A 15,438-nucleotide genomic window follows, 5' to 3' on the forward strand; every position below is an offset into this window, starting at 1 on the left:
CATACCGAAGTTGGTAATTAATTTCTCTTACGGATCTTACGCTGAAATGTTTTGAATGTATATGTAGTGTCTCAAGCTTTCCTTTTGTTGCTTTCTAAATTAAATACTTCAAATACAGCATTTTCGAGCTCGTATCTCATGTTTTTTTTTCTGATCTAGGATTTGACGTTAAGCGAAAAAGTATAAGGAGAGTTGTATAAGTGTGAAATAAAACACTGTGCTCTACACTAATAAGAACGAATGTCTGTTAAAGCTTTGACCCTTATGCGAGAATTTTACACTATTTGTTTACAATCGTACGAACTGATTTTGCTGAATTTGATGTAACAAACATATATCCGTACAAGGCAACTTCCTAAGGAGAAATATAAATATACTTTCTCATAAAATTGTGAGGAAAAATAACTTCCTGCAGAGACTTTGGGAAGAATGGCATACGTTATCAATGGTTAATTGTCGGTGGTTTTACCAAGCACCGGTCCACACACAATACTTCACGTTTTTGCTCTACCTTCTACAGTCACTGTGGATAAAACTGACAGAACTGCGTATAATGGTAGAAATTATCAAAGCTTTAATCATTTATGTAGTTGCTGTTTTTATCGTGGAATTTGTTGTAAACTAGGTAGCTACACTTCATTGATAGAATTGAAGAGCAGTGGAGTTAATTCACACGTCTTCTTCAATACGAGACAGTATACGAAAAACGTATCGTATGCTCTCTGAGTGTGATTAGACATGGAGAAGAAGGCGGAGCGCAATAAAAACTCGCTCAGCCTTGGGCCGAGTCCCCTCCAATCAGAGAGAAAGCTGCGCTGATCCTCGCAGGTGGGCGTGGCCGGGTTCGCAGGCGAGGCGCCGCCAATCGTTGCCACTCAATTAGGGGAAGCGCCTTGGCACATAATATTTATGTTCGCCACTAAACTTGCGGATCACACCAGATTATCAACTCCAGCAGCTGCGCCAAGAGGGTTGTTCAGTTTTGATACTCGACACGATATCTACAGCCACGCCATATTCCAAAGCACACACCACTTTCTGGCATCGGTTTCGCAACATGCAGAAGCATCTTTCTAGCCCAACCGTTCGTGTACTTCCAAATAACATGACATTAATCAAAAAGTCTTCCTGAGTCTACAAAACGAGTTACAGGTTTCGTGTTTTCTCTTTTTAATGCAACCCACGTGATTCTAATCGTTTCGCCCGGGTTCCCGTGTTCGATTCCCGGAGGGGTCGCGGATTTTCTCTGCCTCGTGATGACTGGGTGTTGCGTGTTGTCCTTAGGTTAGTTAGGTTTAAGTAGTTCTAAGTTCTAGGGGACTAATGACCATAGATGTTAAGTCCCAGGAGAACTCAGTTTTCTCAAGTAATATCTCGACCAAGCATTCGGTGGGACTATGTGCCTAAATTTAATCCCACCATGCTATCAGTGACCAAGACTGCCCTATTTTTTACTGCTCATTTCACGTTCTGCCTAAGGACGCCCTTACTAAAATTTTTAGGGTTTGTAGGAGGGAGGGGGGAGGACGCGCAAGACCTAGAGGAACAGAGTATTATTAATTGTTCGGAAGACGAGCAGCTGCTATAAGAAACTTCCACTTCCGACCCTGTTAAAAACCTGCGTAATACCTTTGAGGGGGAGGGGGAGAAGGTGGTCCATAATTTGCCTCCCGGGTCTGGGTGCCGTTGGCTCTACCTCCCATTCTATCAACAGGCAGGTTTATCTACTGTCATTACGGCATTCTTGACCCTACGTGAAATTTTAAAATTTACAGAGTAATTTTAAAATACTGAATGAGCTTAAAAATGATGGGTTTAAGATCTGTTATTCAATATGGTGATGTTGACCATGTGATGCCTGACCGCAACATGTGAATGAACAGCTGCTGCTCCTGTTATGCGTTGCATTACGACTCTGTGTTGGGGTGTGGAATGAGAGTCGCATACTTGAAAGGAAGAAACATGTGTGCAGTTAGTAGGAAGGGTAAATTTTTGTAAGGAGGTGAATAGAAGGAGATATGCGCTGATGGAAACGCGGCAGCAGCACTGGTTGTTTGATGGCTCAAGAGTGGGAATGTGGACGTCAGGTTTCTGGGGTGTGTAACATCTTTTGGGAACTGGCTCATTTGTGCTTTGTGTCTGGTGGGATTTCTTTCTGAAACGCCTTCACGTCTGCTGCTGAACGGTGGACCGAAACTAAACTGCAAAGTAAAAGTAAAAGCAAATGGTGGTGGTGGTGGTTAGTGTTTAATGTCCCGTCGACAACGTGGTCATTAGAGACGGAGAGCAATCTCGGGTTAGGGAAGGATTGGGAAGGAAATCGGCCGTGCCCTTTAAAAGGAACCATCCCGGAATTTGCCTGAAACGATTTAGGGAAATCACGGAAACGTAAATCAGGATGGCTGGAGACGGGATTGAACCGTCGTCCTCCCGAATGCTAGTCCAGTGTGCTAACCACTGCACCACCTCGCTCGGTAAAAGTAAATGGATTTTTAAGCCTCGCTTCTTTCAGTTTTAATGTTTATTGTTCTGTAGTATGAAGCGACTTCGCCATCTACGGTGCAGTGACATTTTACTGTCAAATAGGACGAAACATACAGAGAAGAGTTGATGTCTTGATTACTGTGACTGGCCTACATTGGCGAACGAGCTCTGAGCACGTAGTTACAGATGGAGGAAAAGCTAGCCTGCGGCAAAGTAAAAACAAAAAGATTTATGCCGCTTTCTAGAGAGACTATATATTGATAAAAATAATAATGCGGAGGATTTCGCCATTTTATCGTAGTAAGCGTATTGGTATTCAGTATAATGACAAATCCCACTAGATGGTACCGACAAACTTTGAGGAGTTGTAGAGAGTGTCTTCAGGAACAAATTGAGGATAGGAACAGTGAACACGGGCTATGGGCTCACTGCAACATCATCCAACGAGGGGATGGGACCAACACTTGTTGCGAGACCACCCCTTCGTTATGAAAGGTGTTTCTGTGGAGGCCATCTACACCATCTAACATTCTCATTTCTGTCCGACCCATTGCGAAACGTTCTGCATGCTTTCCGTCAAGCACACAAACTCAGGATTTCTGTGAAAGGGATGGAACTGGGTTCGTACCGTAAATAACACTCCACGTCTGAGGGTAGAAGACAGAACCTCCATCATCGACCCTAGCACCCGTGAAATTCTCAGGAGAGGAAAAGTTATGTGCAGAAGTGCTCATAAATTTAGGGGAAACCAGTGAGTAGAAAAGAATCACTGAGGCATCACAGGAGGCGAACATAGCCTAATGATTAAGGCGACTGTTGATGAAAGGTGGTCTATTTTATTTTGAGTCCTACTGGTCTCACGCACGCATTCTCATGTATTTTAGACATTTCTGTTTCAGTTATGGTATAGTCTCTAATTTCTTTTCCATTTATTGCATCTGGATAGAATACATGGTGTCAAAGATAAGTATCCCATATTTTTAAAAGTGGGAGTATGGACCACAACAAGAAAAAAGCTAGTGAACATCGGCTCTGAGACTCATATCTTTAGCGCTGTGAGTTTTTATTCGTCTTCGTTACTGTAAAGTACCTCTCGTCTCCTGAACAGGTGCTCATAGCTTTTAAAGTATGCATGCCCATGTTCATTGTTTTTTTTTGTCTCTAATGTCAGCTCTCAAAACATGGAATACTTTTTTAAAACTCCGTATAAAGTATCTAAATCAAAAAAGGCATCTTAAATCTTGAAAAGTTTCCCTGCTTTAGCCAATACACTCATGGCTTTAGTTATGCAAATTCAAACAATTAATACGTAATTAAATTACAGGTCATATACTTATCTCTAGTGCAACACTCTGATAAAACGTTTTACTTCCATTTTCGTAATACAAGACATGGTGGTCCGACTAAGAAAGACTGACATGTCAGAAGGCCTATTGCTGATTTTTAGTGATGTTACAAGGCTCTTACGTTTATGTTATGAAAGTTTGAAACTTCCTAGAAAATTTGAGCTGTGTTACGCAGGGTTGTCAACACTTTTTATTTTCTATCGTAGAAGAGCAGAGACTTTGGAACGAGATCCACCTGGCTTACAATTTTAATTTCTCGTGATGTTTAATTTTACTGGACACTTTAATGAAGAGTACAAGAATTAATTCTCGATTACAGAAGTGTTGGTGAAGGCCAGTCCTGTGTTACTCGCTAGCACTTGAAGGGCTATGTGCTCTATATACAGCTGGCTGAGTCAAGCATACTACTGCTGCGGTTCGGCGTCAGGTCATGTACTCTCAGCGTCACTACTTTGAAATGTTGTGTGTGCCAAGCAGCGTTGTTTATTTAAAATACTCCTCACATTTCTTTGCAGAGATACAGCGCTATCATCTACAAATAGTTTTTTTCATTCATCCATTATTTAAATTTACCCATGAAAGGTAAGCTGAGTGGCAGGACTTATATTGCCACCCTTCAGCCTTTGATTAGAATACATTAAAATCTACATTGGTAACAATAAAGAAGATGACCAGCGCTCGGTGACGTGCTGTGTGTCTTCTACAAAAATCTCACAGATTTGGACGCAGAGAAGTGGTACGAAGAAGGATTGTGCAATCAGTATTACGAAGTGTCTAGGGACGGTGTGCAAGTGATAGATGGTGGGTGGAACTGCAGTTTCATAGGGAAAGAGTGACTCGGAGTCTTTACTGAAAAAAGTTAGAGTGGGTCATAATTCATACAATGGTTGGTTTCCCACGAATGATTTCATGATATGGTAAGGGAAGGCGGTTGAAATTACTACGGGAATGGACATGCGTGTGTGCAGATATCAGGGAGGTGGTTCGAGCTGATATAGGCAGGCCAGCACACCAGGGTTCTGGACACAGTAAGCTGCAGGAGAGGCAGGGCTCGCAGTTGTTTGAGGATGTGTGGGAACTTTAGAATCCGGTACGGGAGACGGACGAGGGAAGGTAAACGGATACGGAAAGTCAGACGGAGTGCATGGTACTCAAGCATTTGGTGGACGGAGATCTACGCAACATTTCCGTATATGAGGAATGAAGTTTGGATTGGGACATACAAGAACGTGCTGAAAAGTAATGCCTCCGAAGTTTTTATTTTGTTCTCAATATCGGTTTACGTCTTACATGTCACACATGTTACTCGGCCGTCTTTCCTCCTTCGCTGACGCACGTCGAAACCCTCTGCCGCTAGAGGGCTCCAAATTGTAGCGTGTAGAATGGTAATGTGTAATGTAACTAACAAAGTGGTGTAATCAAATTTCGAATTCGAAGAGTTGGTCCACACATGGATCACACTCTCATCTTCAGCATGGCAAAGCCAGACCCCACACAACCGCTGCCCCATCTGCTACAATCCGACTCCTTGGCTTCACCATAATCGCACATTCTCCATACAGTCCCGATTTGACAACATCCGATTTTCATCTATTTCCAAAATTTAAGGAGCACCTTCGACGACTTCACTTTGATAGTAATGAAGCAGAGGTGAGGTTGGGGCTCCGTCAACATTGTCAAAAATTCTACAGTAGTGGTCTCCGTTGGGAAAAATGTGTTCGTCGCCAGGATAATTATGTTGACAAATAAGTATGTAGACATGAAGAACGAAGATTTCGACCGTTAACAACATGTTTTTATTCAAAAAACTTTAAGAGTTTTCACACAAAAATTTCCGAGGTATTATTTTTCAGCACTCCTTCGTAAGATAGTCGAGGAATTTAGTCCCCATTTTCGGGCGTAATTGCGCTTTTTTCTTTCTGACGGATATTAGATGGGAATTCAAGACTAACTTTCGATCTGATGGTAGAGCAACGTATTTCAGTGTTTTAATTAGGTGAGCTGGAAGCGCTCTTGGGTTCGGGTAGCTTTTCCTATAATTATTGCCTGGGCTTTTGTAGGTTACAACAGAAGGTGAATATATTTTTCAGAGACCATGTGCCGCTCGTGGTAGCCGCGCAGTCTAGTGCGTCTTCCCACGGTTCGCGCGGCTGCCCCCGTCGGAGGTTCGAGTCCTCCCTCGGACATGAGTGTGTGTGTTGTCCTTAGCGTAAGTTAGTTTAAGTTACATTAATTAGTGTGTAAGTCTAGGCACCGATTACCTCAGCAGTTTGGTCCCATAGAGCCTTACCATAAATTTCAATTTCAGATACTATGCACTTCGTGTGTCATAAGTTTTTGAAAATCTGCCACATCCAGAAAAAAGATGCCTTAAATGTATCTAAGCAAAGGGAAGTTGTAGTATACCGGCAATCGTGAAAATAACTGCACTGTAATGATGCTGCTGTTGTGTCACTATGCATTCTCTTACGTGAACGGAAAGTCATTCTTACACAAGCTCAAACTTTTAGAAACATTAGAGGAGAAAATTAAGTTAAATTTCTGTTTTTCGGTTAGAGTATAAAGCCCAGTCCTTTTAGAGATATTGTTAGTAAGACTTGTCTTGATCTGAGGCATACTGGGAAAGAAAAATGCAACACCACTGAGCAGTTCGTTTAAAATTATCCACACACACCCGGGATAAGATGGAAGAATCGCGATTAGAGTATACGTAGCTCCTTGAAACTACGTATCAAATCGAATAATGGACTGGTATTTGAGAAGCAAGACATTCATATGCCTGTGAGGTCACACTGCTTTTGTTTCTTTATATGAATAATTTCCTTAAATGAGTTTAGTACTAATGCTGGAATAACTCCTTCAATAAGCCGTACACAGTTTTCTTGTTGATCCTTGTCCAACCCACTGTGTGGTGAGATTGGTGATTACGAGATCTGAAACTCTAACACAGCTTTTAAGAAAATTTTCGCATTTTTCTGTCGTGCCTTCTTACTCCATTTTAAATTTGTTTGTGACAGTGTGACAGTTTCGTATTAGAAATACGTTAAGCGTCTAGGATGTTATACACGTATGTAGTGCATGATGCGATTATCGTTCGAGTGAACGCTCGTGCCGTAGAGATACTGTCAGTAAAGTCTGGCCGAGACAGCGGAAAGGCGGCGCTAGCGTTAGTGCACAGCAAACGGCGGCGCGCAAGATCAAAGCGCCGGGACTCAGCGTGTGTGTTTTCTGCTTGCAGAGAAGGACCCGTACCCAGTGGATGCTCTTCCGACGTGCAACCACGCGCTTTCCGTGTGTCAGCAAGAGCGCAAATGTATCAAACTGTTCGACGATTTCAAGTCCAACTGCAAAGTCCGGGATCAGAAATGCCGGATGGAAGACAGGTAAGTCTGAACTTGTTCCTCTTCTTGACGTGCATGTTTTGCTTGTAAATTTCATGTTTGCTATTTCTACATAACAAATGTCAGATAGTAAAGTCCTTTACGACTTTATATCTCAGTAGCGGAAAAGTCAAAATGCCATACTCAATTGTAACAGCTCTTGCTTGATGGGCATCTTAATTTTACTTGCTTTGTTTTCTTTCAGCTACATGATAAGCTACTAGTTGTTTTCCTTAGTGCAGATGCTAAAATTTCTGAAACGGCATCATTATTGTCATAGAATGTAATTTTTTATTTTCCAATATATGTCAGTGTCGGACGTTATGCCATTGTCCAGTGCCAGTTGAGGCGCATGAGATAGGCCTCCAGCTGTCCAGCAACAGCATATGGCGGCCGAACATAATACAGTTTAAAAGCAGTAGCAAAATTGAGAACACTGCCCAGTGCGCGTGAACTGTAATAAAATAAATTGCCATAGCACCGAAAATGGTCCAACACTAATAATATCAGTATCAGCGTGCTATGCACAAAGACCAATAACCTGTCGAATTTCAGTCCTTTTACTTCTGTGTTTATTTTTTTCGTTTTTGAATTTCTTCAACCTCTCTGTATAACGACTGAACCTCGCTAAACTTTAATTTAGGAAAATCAAATTTGCTGGTTTCCTGGTGCTAGTTCATGGTACGCTACTGCAAATTTATCTGTGTTGCACAGATCATATTTGTTCTTTCCTTCTTTAGGCTGGGTGTTCATGTTTCTTTTAGATGGACCTGTGTGAACTTGACCGCATGTGTGAAGGAATTTATATACTCCTGGTGAGGCAAGTTGTAACGTATCCCTAGCAAAAATGGTGAATAGAATTGGAAAGGAGAACCATGTTCAGTCAGTGTTTTTCTGTCTATCATTTACTCAACATCCTGAAGCAACAACAGCTGCGGGTTTCACTAGCTATGGAGTATTTCCCTCGTCAGAACACATTATCCGTACCACCTGGGCGCCAAAGTCGTGTTCGGTTCCTTCCGACGATTGACAGAAGAGGTGAAAATAACAAATTTTGCTCGTGTTATTTGGGCAAAGTTCACAATCTGTCGCACTGTTCCCAGAAATGAACGTAATTTCCTAGTGTTCAACTCAGAGACTTGGGTGAACATAAGCAACATCTACTTAGACTTACATGAAGGCGTCCAGAATTGCAAAGCTCCACTAAACAGATCAGGGATGCATTTATTACACATTGAGGCAGGTACCACCAGCTGACTGTCTGAGGAATGCAAACCAAGCGACTCTTTGCCTGTTAAGTGATTAACTGTAGAAGAATTCTTAAAACAATGCCTGAGTTGGAATAGCGTTGGAGGGAGGGGGCTCCTAACACTCGGCGCGGACTGCTGGCTAAAACCAAAACTGCAAGTAGTCGCTTCTTCCGAAGAAGGGAAACCACCACCCTTCCGGCTAAACACGGGCTAATCGGGCCCATCCGCCCGTCACGTCGTCGTCAGCCAATGGCGTCATCTGGCTGTGGTGTGGATGGGCGCCGCGCCAGCAGACTGCTTCCCTGGCGGTTGTCGGGTTAGCAGACCTGTTGTCGCTACTTCTGATTCAAGTAGCTCCTCAGCTGGTATCACGAGGCTGAGTGGTTCCTGTTCCAGTTCTTCAACCATGGAAAAATGCCCGACAGTAACGGGAATCGAACCTGCGGTCCCCGCGTGGCACTCAGTAGCGCTGACCACTTTCTTAAAATATTATTTATTTTCCCCTTCCCTTCAGCCCTTCCTTGCGTTCTACAGAAATGCAGACTTATTAAGCTGTATTCTCAGGAGTAACACAATCAATAACTTTGATTAATTATTACACGAACAGAAAAGTTCACCCCTACTTCTTGGTGTAAAGTAAATTAATTTTCCTTAGATTAATTGTAAGTCGTTGCAGTTGCACAGCAGTAGTTTACTCTCCTTGCAGTAAACTAAAGTGTCTTATCCTCATCAGTATTTGCTGTAGACAAAAGAGGTCTTGCCTACCTTTTTGCGTAGATCAACGAAATATTTTAACAATTGTTCTACATTTGCTTTCTTGCTTAAGAAAGAACAAAATACAGGCATAATTAAGTGACATATATATTTTTCATATTACATTTTTTTTCCTTTGAAAGGTCTTCACAAAACTATATACACAAACGACATACATTCTTTTATAAAACAACCATTTATCATTTTTTTAAATAATATCGATAACATGTTTCCAAAGTCTCTTTTTTATGTGTCAGAACAGCTCCGTTTGCCAATACTGTGTCTCCGTGTAATCTTGAACTATGTAGATGTCTCCATCTCTGTTTATGATGCAGTTGACATAATGTCGAAGCAAACACATCACAGTGTTTTTTTATTTCTTGGTAGTATTCTGAGACAGGTCGGAGGAGTTGCTCAGTGTTGTAACTCGTTTCCAAGTTTCCTGTGAGTGACGCTAATCTCTTCCTGACCCACTCAAAGGTAATTAACTGATCGCAACAAGTAAACCTGTACCTCATGCGTGTCTACTAGACCACATTTGAGACACCTGTCAGTATCACATAACCGAATACGGTTTGACGTTCCATTATTTGCAAAAGTATTGATCAAAACTTTATACCAAGTTGAAACCACTTCTAATGAATGAATATTGAAGCCAATATTTTCCCACAATGTTGTCAATGCGACATTTGGGTGCTTTAGTTTGACTGGTATTCGGCTGTGTCTCTCTTTTTTCAATCATTAGTTAAGTTCTTAATCGTTAAAACTGTTTTTTCCTGCAATGCTGTCACCAAGGTAACTCTCTTCCAGGTAAAATTTTCTTATAAGGTTCAGTTTAAAATGAATTTTCCTTACGACAACAGGTGGATTTATACTAGCTAGGGGGTGGAAGGGGGGGGGGGCAATTTTCAACAGCTTTGCTGCGATGGTATTTGACTTATTTTTAACGATTATGCTGGATCGATTTACGTACTATTCATTCGTCTTCCTGCTAATATCCGTTAATTTCAAGCCTCAGTCCTGTCTTGATTATGTGATCGTGTTGTAATTTAGCTTGAAGATATGGCCTCGTCAAACATACCTTCCGGACAGTTGCATTACCTCTTTGGCTTGGACTTTGGAAATCGGGAAAACCTGAAGCACATAATAGGCTTTGCAGCCAGCTGTTTTCTGTTGTGGCACCTTCAGTTTTGTTTGTTGTGTACTTCTATATCTTGGCTGCCATCTATTATGATTCCTAATGTTTTATTGTTGTCCAGACTTTGCATCCTCGGTATAAGAACAGTTTGGAAAGCGCTGACGTTTAATATTTTACATTGCTCTTCGTTTATTTTTGCTCCAGAGGCTGCGCTGTAGTTGTTAGTTTCAGATTTTAGCGTTTCTGTTTCGTTCTCTTTATGTCTGTGGACTGCGACACCATCTGCGCAGGCTCTTACAGAAAGGTCCTCCCGCCCCTCATTCAGGCTCATGAGTAATACAGCCAGTGACAGCTTAAAAAACGGCACTGAAAGCAGACCGCTTTGTGGTACACTTACTTGTATCTGTCCGTTGATGGTGATCCTCGCAGTGGTACCTGTTATCATATTCCGGATTACTTTTACACATCATTCTTCGAGTCCTGTCTGATTCAGAACCTGTTCTTGAGAGTGGTAACTTACACGGTCGAAAGCCTTACAGAAGGCAACAAAAGGTAGAGTACAGCTCATCCTAGTTACGGCGTATATAGAAATAACTTTGTGGTACTCAGAAACTTGGGTCACGGTTGGTCTCTCCGAAAGGCAGGCTCAATGTGTTTTGATTACTTTTTCAAGGAGGAAAGTCACTCTGCTATTAATGCTCTGACAATCGTTTTATAATCGGAGTTCAATAAGGTTAATGGACGGAAGTTTGTTTTCTTTAGTAGTGAAGCACTTTTGAACTCTGTGGGAACAGCGCCTCCTCTCATAATTTCGTTTAAAAACTCACTTAATGAAACTTTCTTCGACATTAGTAAATGATTCCTAGCCAACTATTCGTCACTAACCATTTACAGAAAGATAAACTAAATGCACTTAGGATCCTGTAAGATTTTTTCCCACAGTATTGTGCCTAAAATATGACGACAAGCAGATAAAAGAAGGTGACAGTGTTCAGTTCTTGGGTTTATGGTTTGACAATAAATTCAACTGGGTGTAGCGGTCACAGAATTACTGCAGCGCCTTAACCAATCTTATTTTGTACTGTGGAAGTCATCAGACAAAGGCGATATAAAAGTAGAATAGCTAGCATAATCTGCTGGCTGGCGACTCTCATGATTTATTAACAAGATAAGTTATGAAAGTCGCCGGCCAATTAACATACCACAAAAATAATATCACTTTCACATACTAAACATCAGCTTTAAATAAACGAAGATATATATTTTAACGATGACATGTGTTCCACAAACGTCAGATGATTTTTGACACTTGTAGCACTTGAAAATGGGTTACGGCTGAAATCTAGAGCATATTATAGAGGCAAGTGCCGGTTATATCTTTCATTAAGTATTATACTACTGTGGCTCCGGTTGAAGGAAAGATCATCAACTTCTGATTTGTCCCTGTTCCAATTGTTGTGTGCTATTTTACTGTTCTCATTTGTTTTACTACACTCAACGTTCCATCATTGACGTCTCTAGTTTTTCACCAGAGGAATTTACCGTTCCGATCTACCGAATATCTTCTCTTCGTATTCTTCTCAGTTCGTGGCTGTCACTTCCACTCCCTTCTCTTAGGTCCGAGGGGATTTTAATTTGATCATCTCGAACATTGGTCTTCCTGTTTATTGCATTTGGTGGCAGCCTAATTTTCTTTCCGGTGAAATCGTGATCGAAGTCGCGTAAGTCTACCCTGCTTCTGATTTGCACATTTATACTTTCTCTGTGGTTCTTGTGTGTATTGCTACGTGGTCGATTTGGTATTTTCCTAAGGATTTGATCAGTGATCTTCTCGTCTTGGATTTCTTGACATCTTTCTTGAAGTGAGTTGACATTTACCGTCATTGTATCTCAGTGGCATTACTATTATTATTATTACTGTTACGAAGAAGTAAGTTCGAAAGGTAGGAGATGAGTACCTGCGGAAATACTGTGAGGATGGAACTTTAGTCTTGCAGGGGTAGCACACTTGCCGGCACGGTAGTTCAACATGCTCGGTCAGAGGGCTGGCTGTCCTTTGTAATTAAAAAAATTTAGTGAATTATGTAATGATGAGCTGGAAGGGTTGTCATGTGAGGACCGCCCAGACCAAACTAAACAAATTGAAAAAAATGATAAAGCGAGTGCCTGGAACTAGATAGGCTGCTGGACTGATAACAAAAATAGTGTTTGTGGAGCACTCGCCCGCGAAAGGCAAGGTCCCGAGTTCGAGTGCTGGCCCGGCACACGTTTTAATCGGACAGGAAGTTTCAGATCAGCTCACCTTCCGCTCCAGAGTGAAAATTTCGTTCTGGCAACAAGTAAGCAGTTAATTTAATTTTGGGATATGGTTGGGGCATCAGGCATTAGTGATATCTTTTGAAATGTAAATTGTGTTTCACGCGCTTCAATTAACGGTGACAGTACTTGGGAATCATGTCAGAATTAGCCAATGAAAACGTTGACAATCGCCTGAATTTCTTTTCGTTCTCACTGTTGAGAAGAGCTTAGGAAAAAGCCAGAAATTACGAAATTACAATGCTTTGCGAAATATTTCATCCAACGAATCTACTTCTACATTAGATGGCAACTACTCTGAAATGTAATGTAAGTTAATTAATTAATGCTTAAATATTTTCGTAATTTGTCTGTCATTAAGTGAGAAGTTGCCCTACATTCGTGGGGGCTTGTCTATGTGCTACACTGATCGGACGTTCAGCTGAGTAACGGCTCTTCCGTGTCCTTGTCACGCATTTCCTCTTCCTTTTGAGGTACGTGTTCTGTACGTAGCATTCTGTTCTTTATCAAAAATCGTGTACCGAAGTTAATTGCTCGCGACACGGTCTGTGTTATCGTCGTGTATTCACTCGCAGTTTCGTTCGCCACTTCCTTTTTCTACCTCGGCAGCGAGTTTTCAAGCGCGTGGTGTGGGCGGCGGGGGGGGGGGGGGGGGGAGGCGTGGGGGGGGGGGGGGGGGCGGTCTCGCATATTCTGCGAAGGGCGCGGACAGAGGGACGGGCTGCGTGAATAATTTGATTACCGCCGCGGTCGCCGGGGCGCCGATGAAAAGGAGAGTTGCTCGTTTTAAATGATGCACGCGGACTGCGTGTTGTCTTCTTCATTCAGCTTCCGACCTGCTGACAGACACGACCCGCTTAAGAACGTACTTCACACGGGTTTCTAGAGGCCTCACTGAAGCACTTTTTTCTTCTAGCGTCACTACTAAATTTGTAGTCCGCTCACAGTTCGACGAGTGAAATTACTGTTAGTAAGGTGCCTGTTGCGCCATAACTTAAGTACTAATAATGTGAAGCATTTAACAACACGGAAAAAGCCGGTTACAACTGTCAAATTTGCCACATTTATGTCTCAGAAAGGTACCTTGCCATAAGAGTTCTCCTTCAGTTCTTCAGTTGGTAAGTTGAAACTGAGGCCAGATTTTAGTTACAGAGCTCGTCAAGTCCTGCGTTCTGAAGTGGCGTTTAACATTTTTAGGTACATATTTGTGCAGCAAAGTTCAAATGGCTCTGAGCATTATGGGACTCAACATCTGAGGTCAACAGTCCCCTAGAACTTAGAACTACTTAAACCTAACTAACCTAGGGACACCACACACATCCACGCCCGAGGCAGGATTCGAACCTGCGTCTGAAGCAGTCACGCGGTTCCGGACTGAAGCGCCTAGAAAAACACGGCCACCACGGCCGGTTTGCAGCAAGGAATACGTTCCTTAATTCCTTGTAGGGTGTCCGGCGATTCCCCTTTTAAATCTTTGGCAACATGGCATGACATAATCCAAGATGGCGGATGTGGCGTCACCTAATGAGACAAGTACCGTTATCCAAGATGGTAGTTTTTAGAATGAAAGTGCCATGGCCCCCTTGTAGGAAGTTTCAATTTTGGCGGTCCCCTGCCCCCCTTTCCAAATTTCTCATGATGGCACGCCATCCTCTTGGAAAATGGGTGGAAATTTCGAAGTTCAGAGAAATTTTGCTCTAAGAGCTTACTCTTGCAGCAGAGGGGAGTTAGTATGGTGTTTCCCCCAATGGAGACTGCCATGGTGCCATTCAATTCGAATATAACTTGTTTATATTGTATAAATTAGTTTAAAATGGTTGAACTTTGTATTTATTGGTTTAAATTTGTAGGAATTTGTTTAAATTAATTATCTACCTACAGCTGTAATGGCTTAGTGTTGTGGTACCACCACAAGAGGATAAGATATCAGTGGTTGCTGAGCTGTCAGCGTGGAAGGATCATGTGTTCAATTAGCAAGATGTTGGTGCCAGATAGGCGGAGTTTTAATAGCTGTACTACATTCACTAATTCAGCTGAGGACTGTATCCACAGCTCACTGCATGAAGAATTGAAGCGAGCAATAAAGCTTGAACATATGAAGAGGAAGAATACAGTCTTGCAATTAAATGGTTTGCATTAAAGATGCACTACACAATGCATGGAAACATCTGTCTTTGCTGGAACTGTCGGTCATTTCTAAAACCAACGTATAAGCTCCCAACCAAGAAGAACAACTGCCTCCAATCCAGCAGACCAAAGAACTGAGCTCATTCGCTAGTTCGTGAGTTCACTGCGATAGGTCACGTGATCATGCAGATCAGTCAATAGGAGCACAGCATCATGATGATGTCGCATTTTTTTCCCACTTGCACGTGAGCTTCAATCTATCCTATTGGATGGAATTTTAAATTCTGGCGGTTTTCCGAATTTTTGTGGGAATTTCTTTATCCCAGGGCTGTGCTGATGTGCCCACCCCATCTGGGAATTGGCAGGAATAGGTATCAGCCTGTTCTGAGCTGCTGGAGAGAGGAAGGAGTGTACTTTATTTATTTCTGGAACAATTTATTTAGGGACAGATTTCACCTATTTTATTTATTACACTGATACAAAACACTCACCCTCACTTGCTGTGGGTCACAATATACAGTGTACAGACCTGAAAACCACTCATAAATAATGGAGTACACTGATGAGCAGAGACACAAACAACTAGTAAATTGCCAAAATAATCCAGTACACAGCATACAGATGTGCAAACTACTCGTAGATCA

General features: G+C 42.0%; 1 protein-coding gene and 1 non-coding gene across 2 annotated transcripts in view; one reads left to right on the forward strand and one right to left on the reverse strand.

Moving 5' to 3' along the window:
• The window catches only part of LOC126298556 (uncharacterized), a 902,811-nt gene that overhangs the window by 319,545 nt on the left and 567,828 nt on the right, over positions 1-15,438 (forward strand). Inside the window, exon 2 of the mRNA XM_049989913.1 lies at positions 7,069-7,213. Within this exon, the coding sequence (XP_049845870.1) occupies positions 7,203-7,213 (11 nt within the window). The 5' untranslated portion in view covers positions 7,069-7,202. The remainder of the gene's footprint in view (positions 1-7,068; positions 7,214-15,438) is intronic.
• Positions 2,400-2,472, reverse strand: Trnaa-agc (transfer RNA alanine (anticodon AGC)). The gene has a single exon. It is a non-coding gene; the product is annotated as a tRNA-Ala (tRNA).

This window comes from Schistocerca gregaria, chromosome X (assembly GCF_023897955.1).
Source record: "Schistocerca gregaria isolate iqSchGreg1 chromosome X, iqSchGreg1.2, whole genome shotgun sequence".
NCBI classification, from domain to species: domain Eukaryota; kingdom Metazoa; phylum Arthropoda; class Insecta; order Orthoptera; family Acrididae; genus Schistocerca; species Schistocerca gregaria.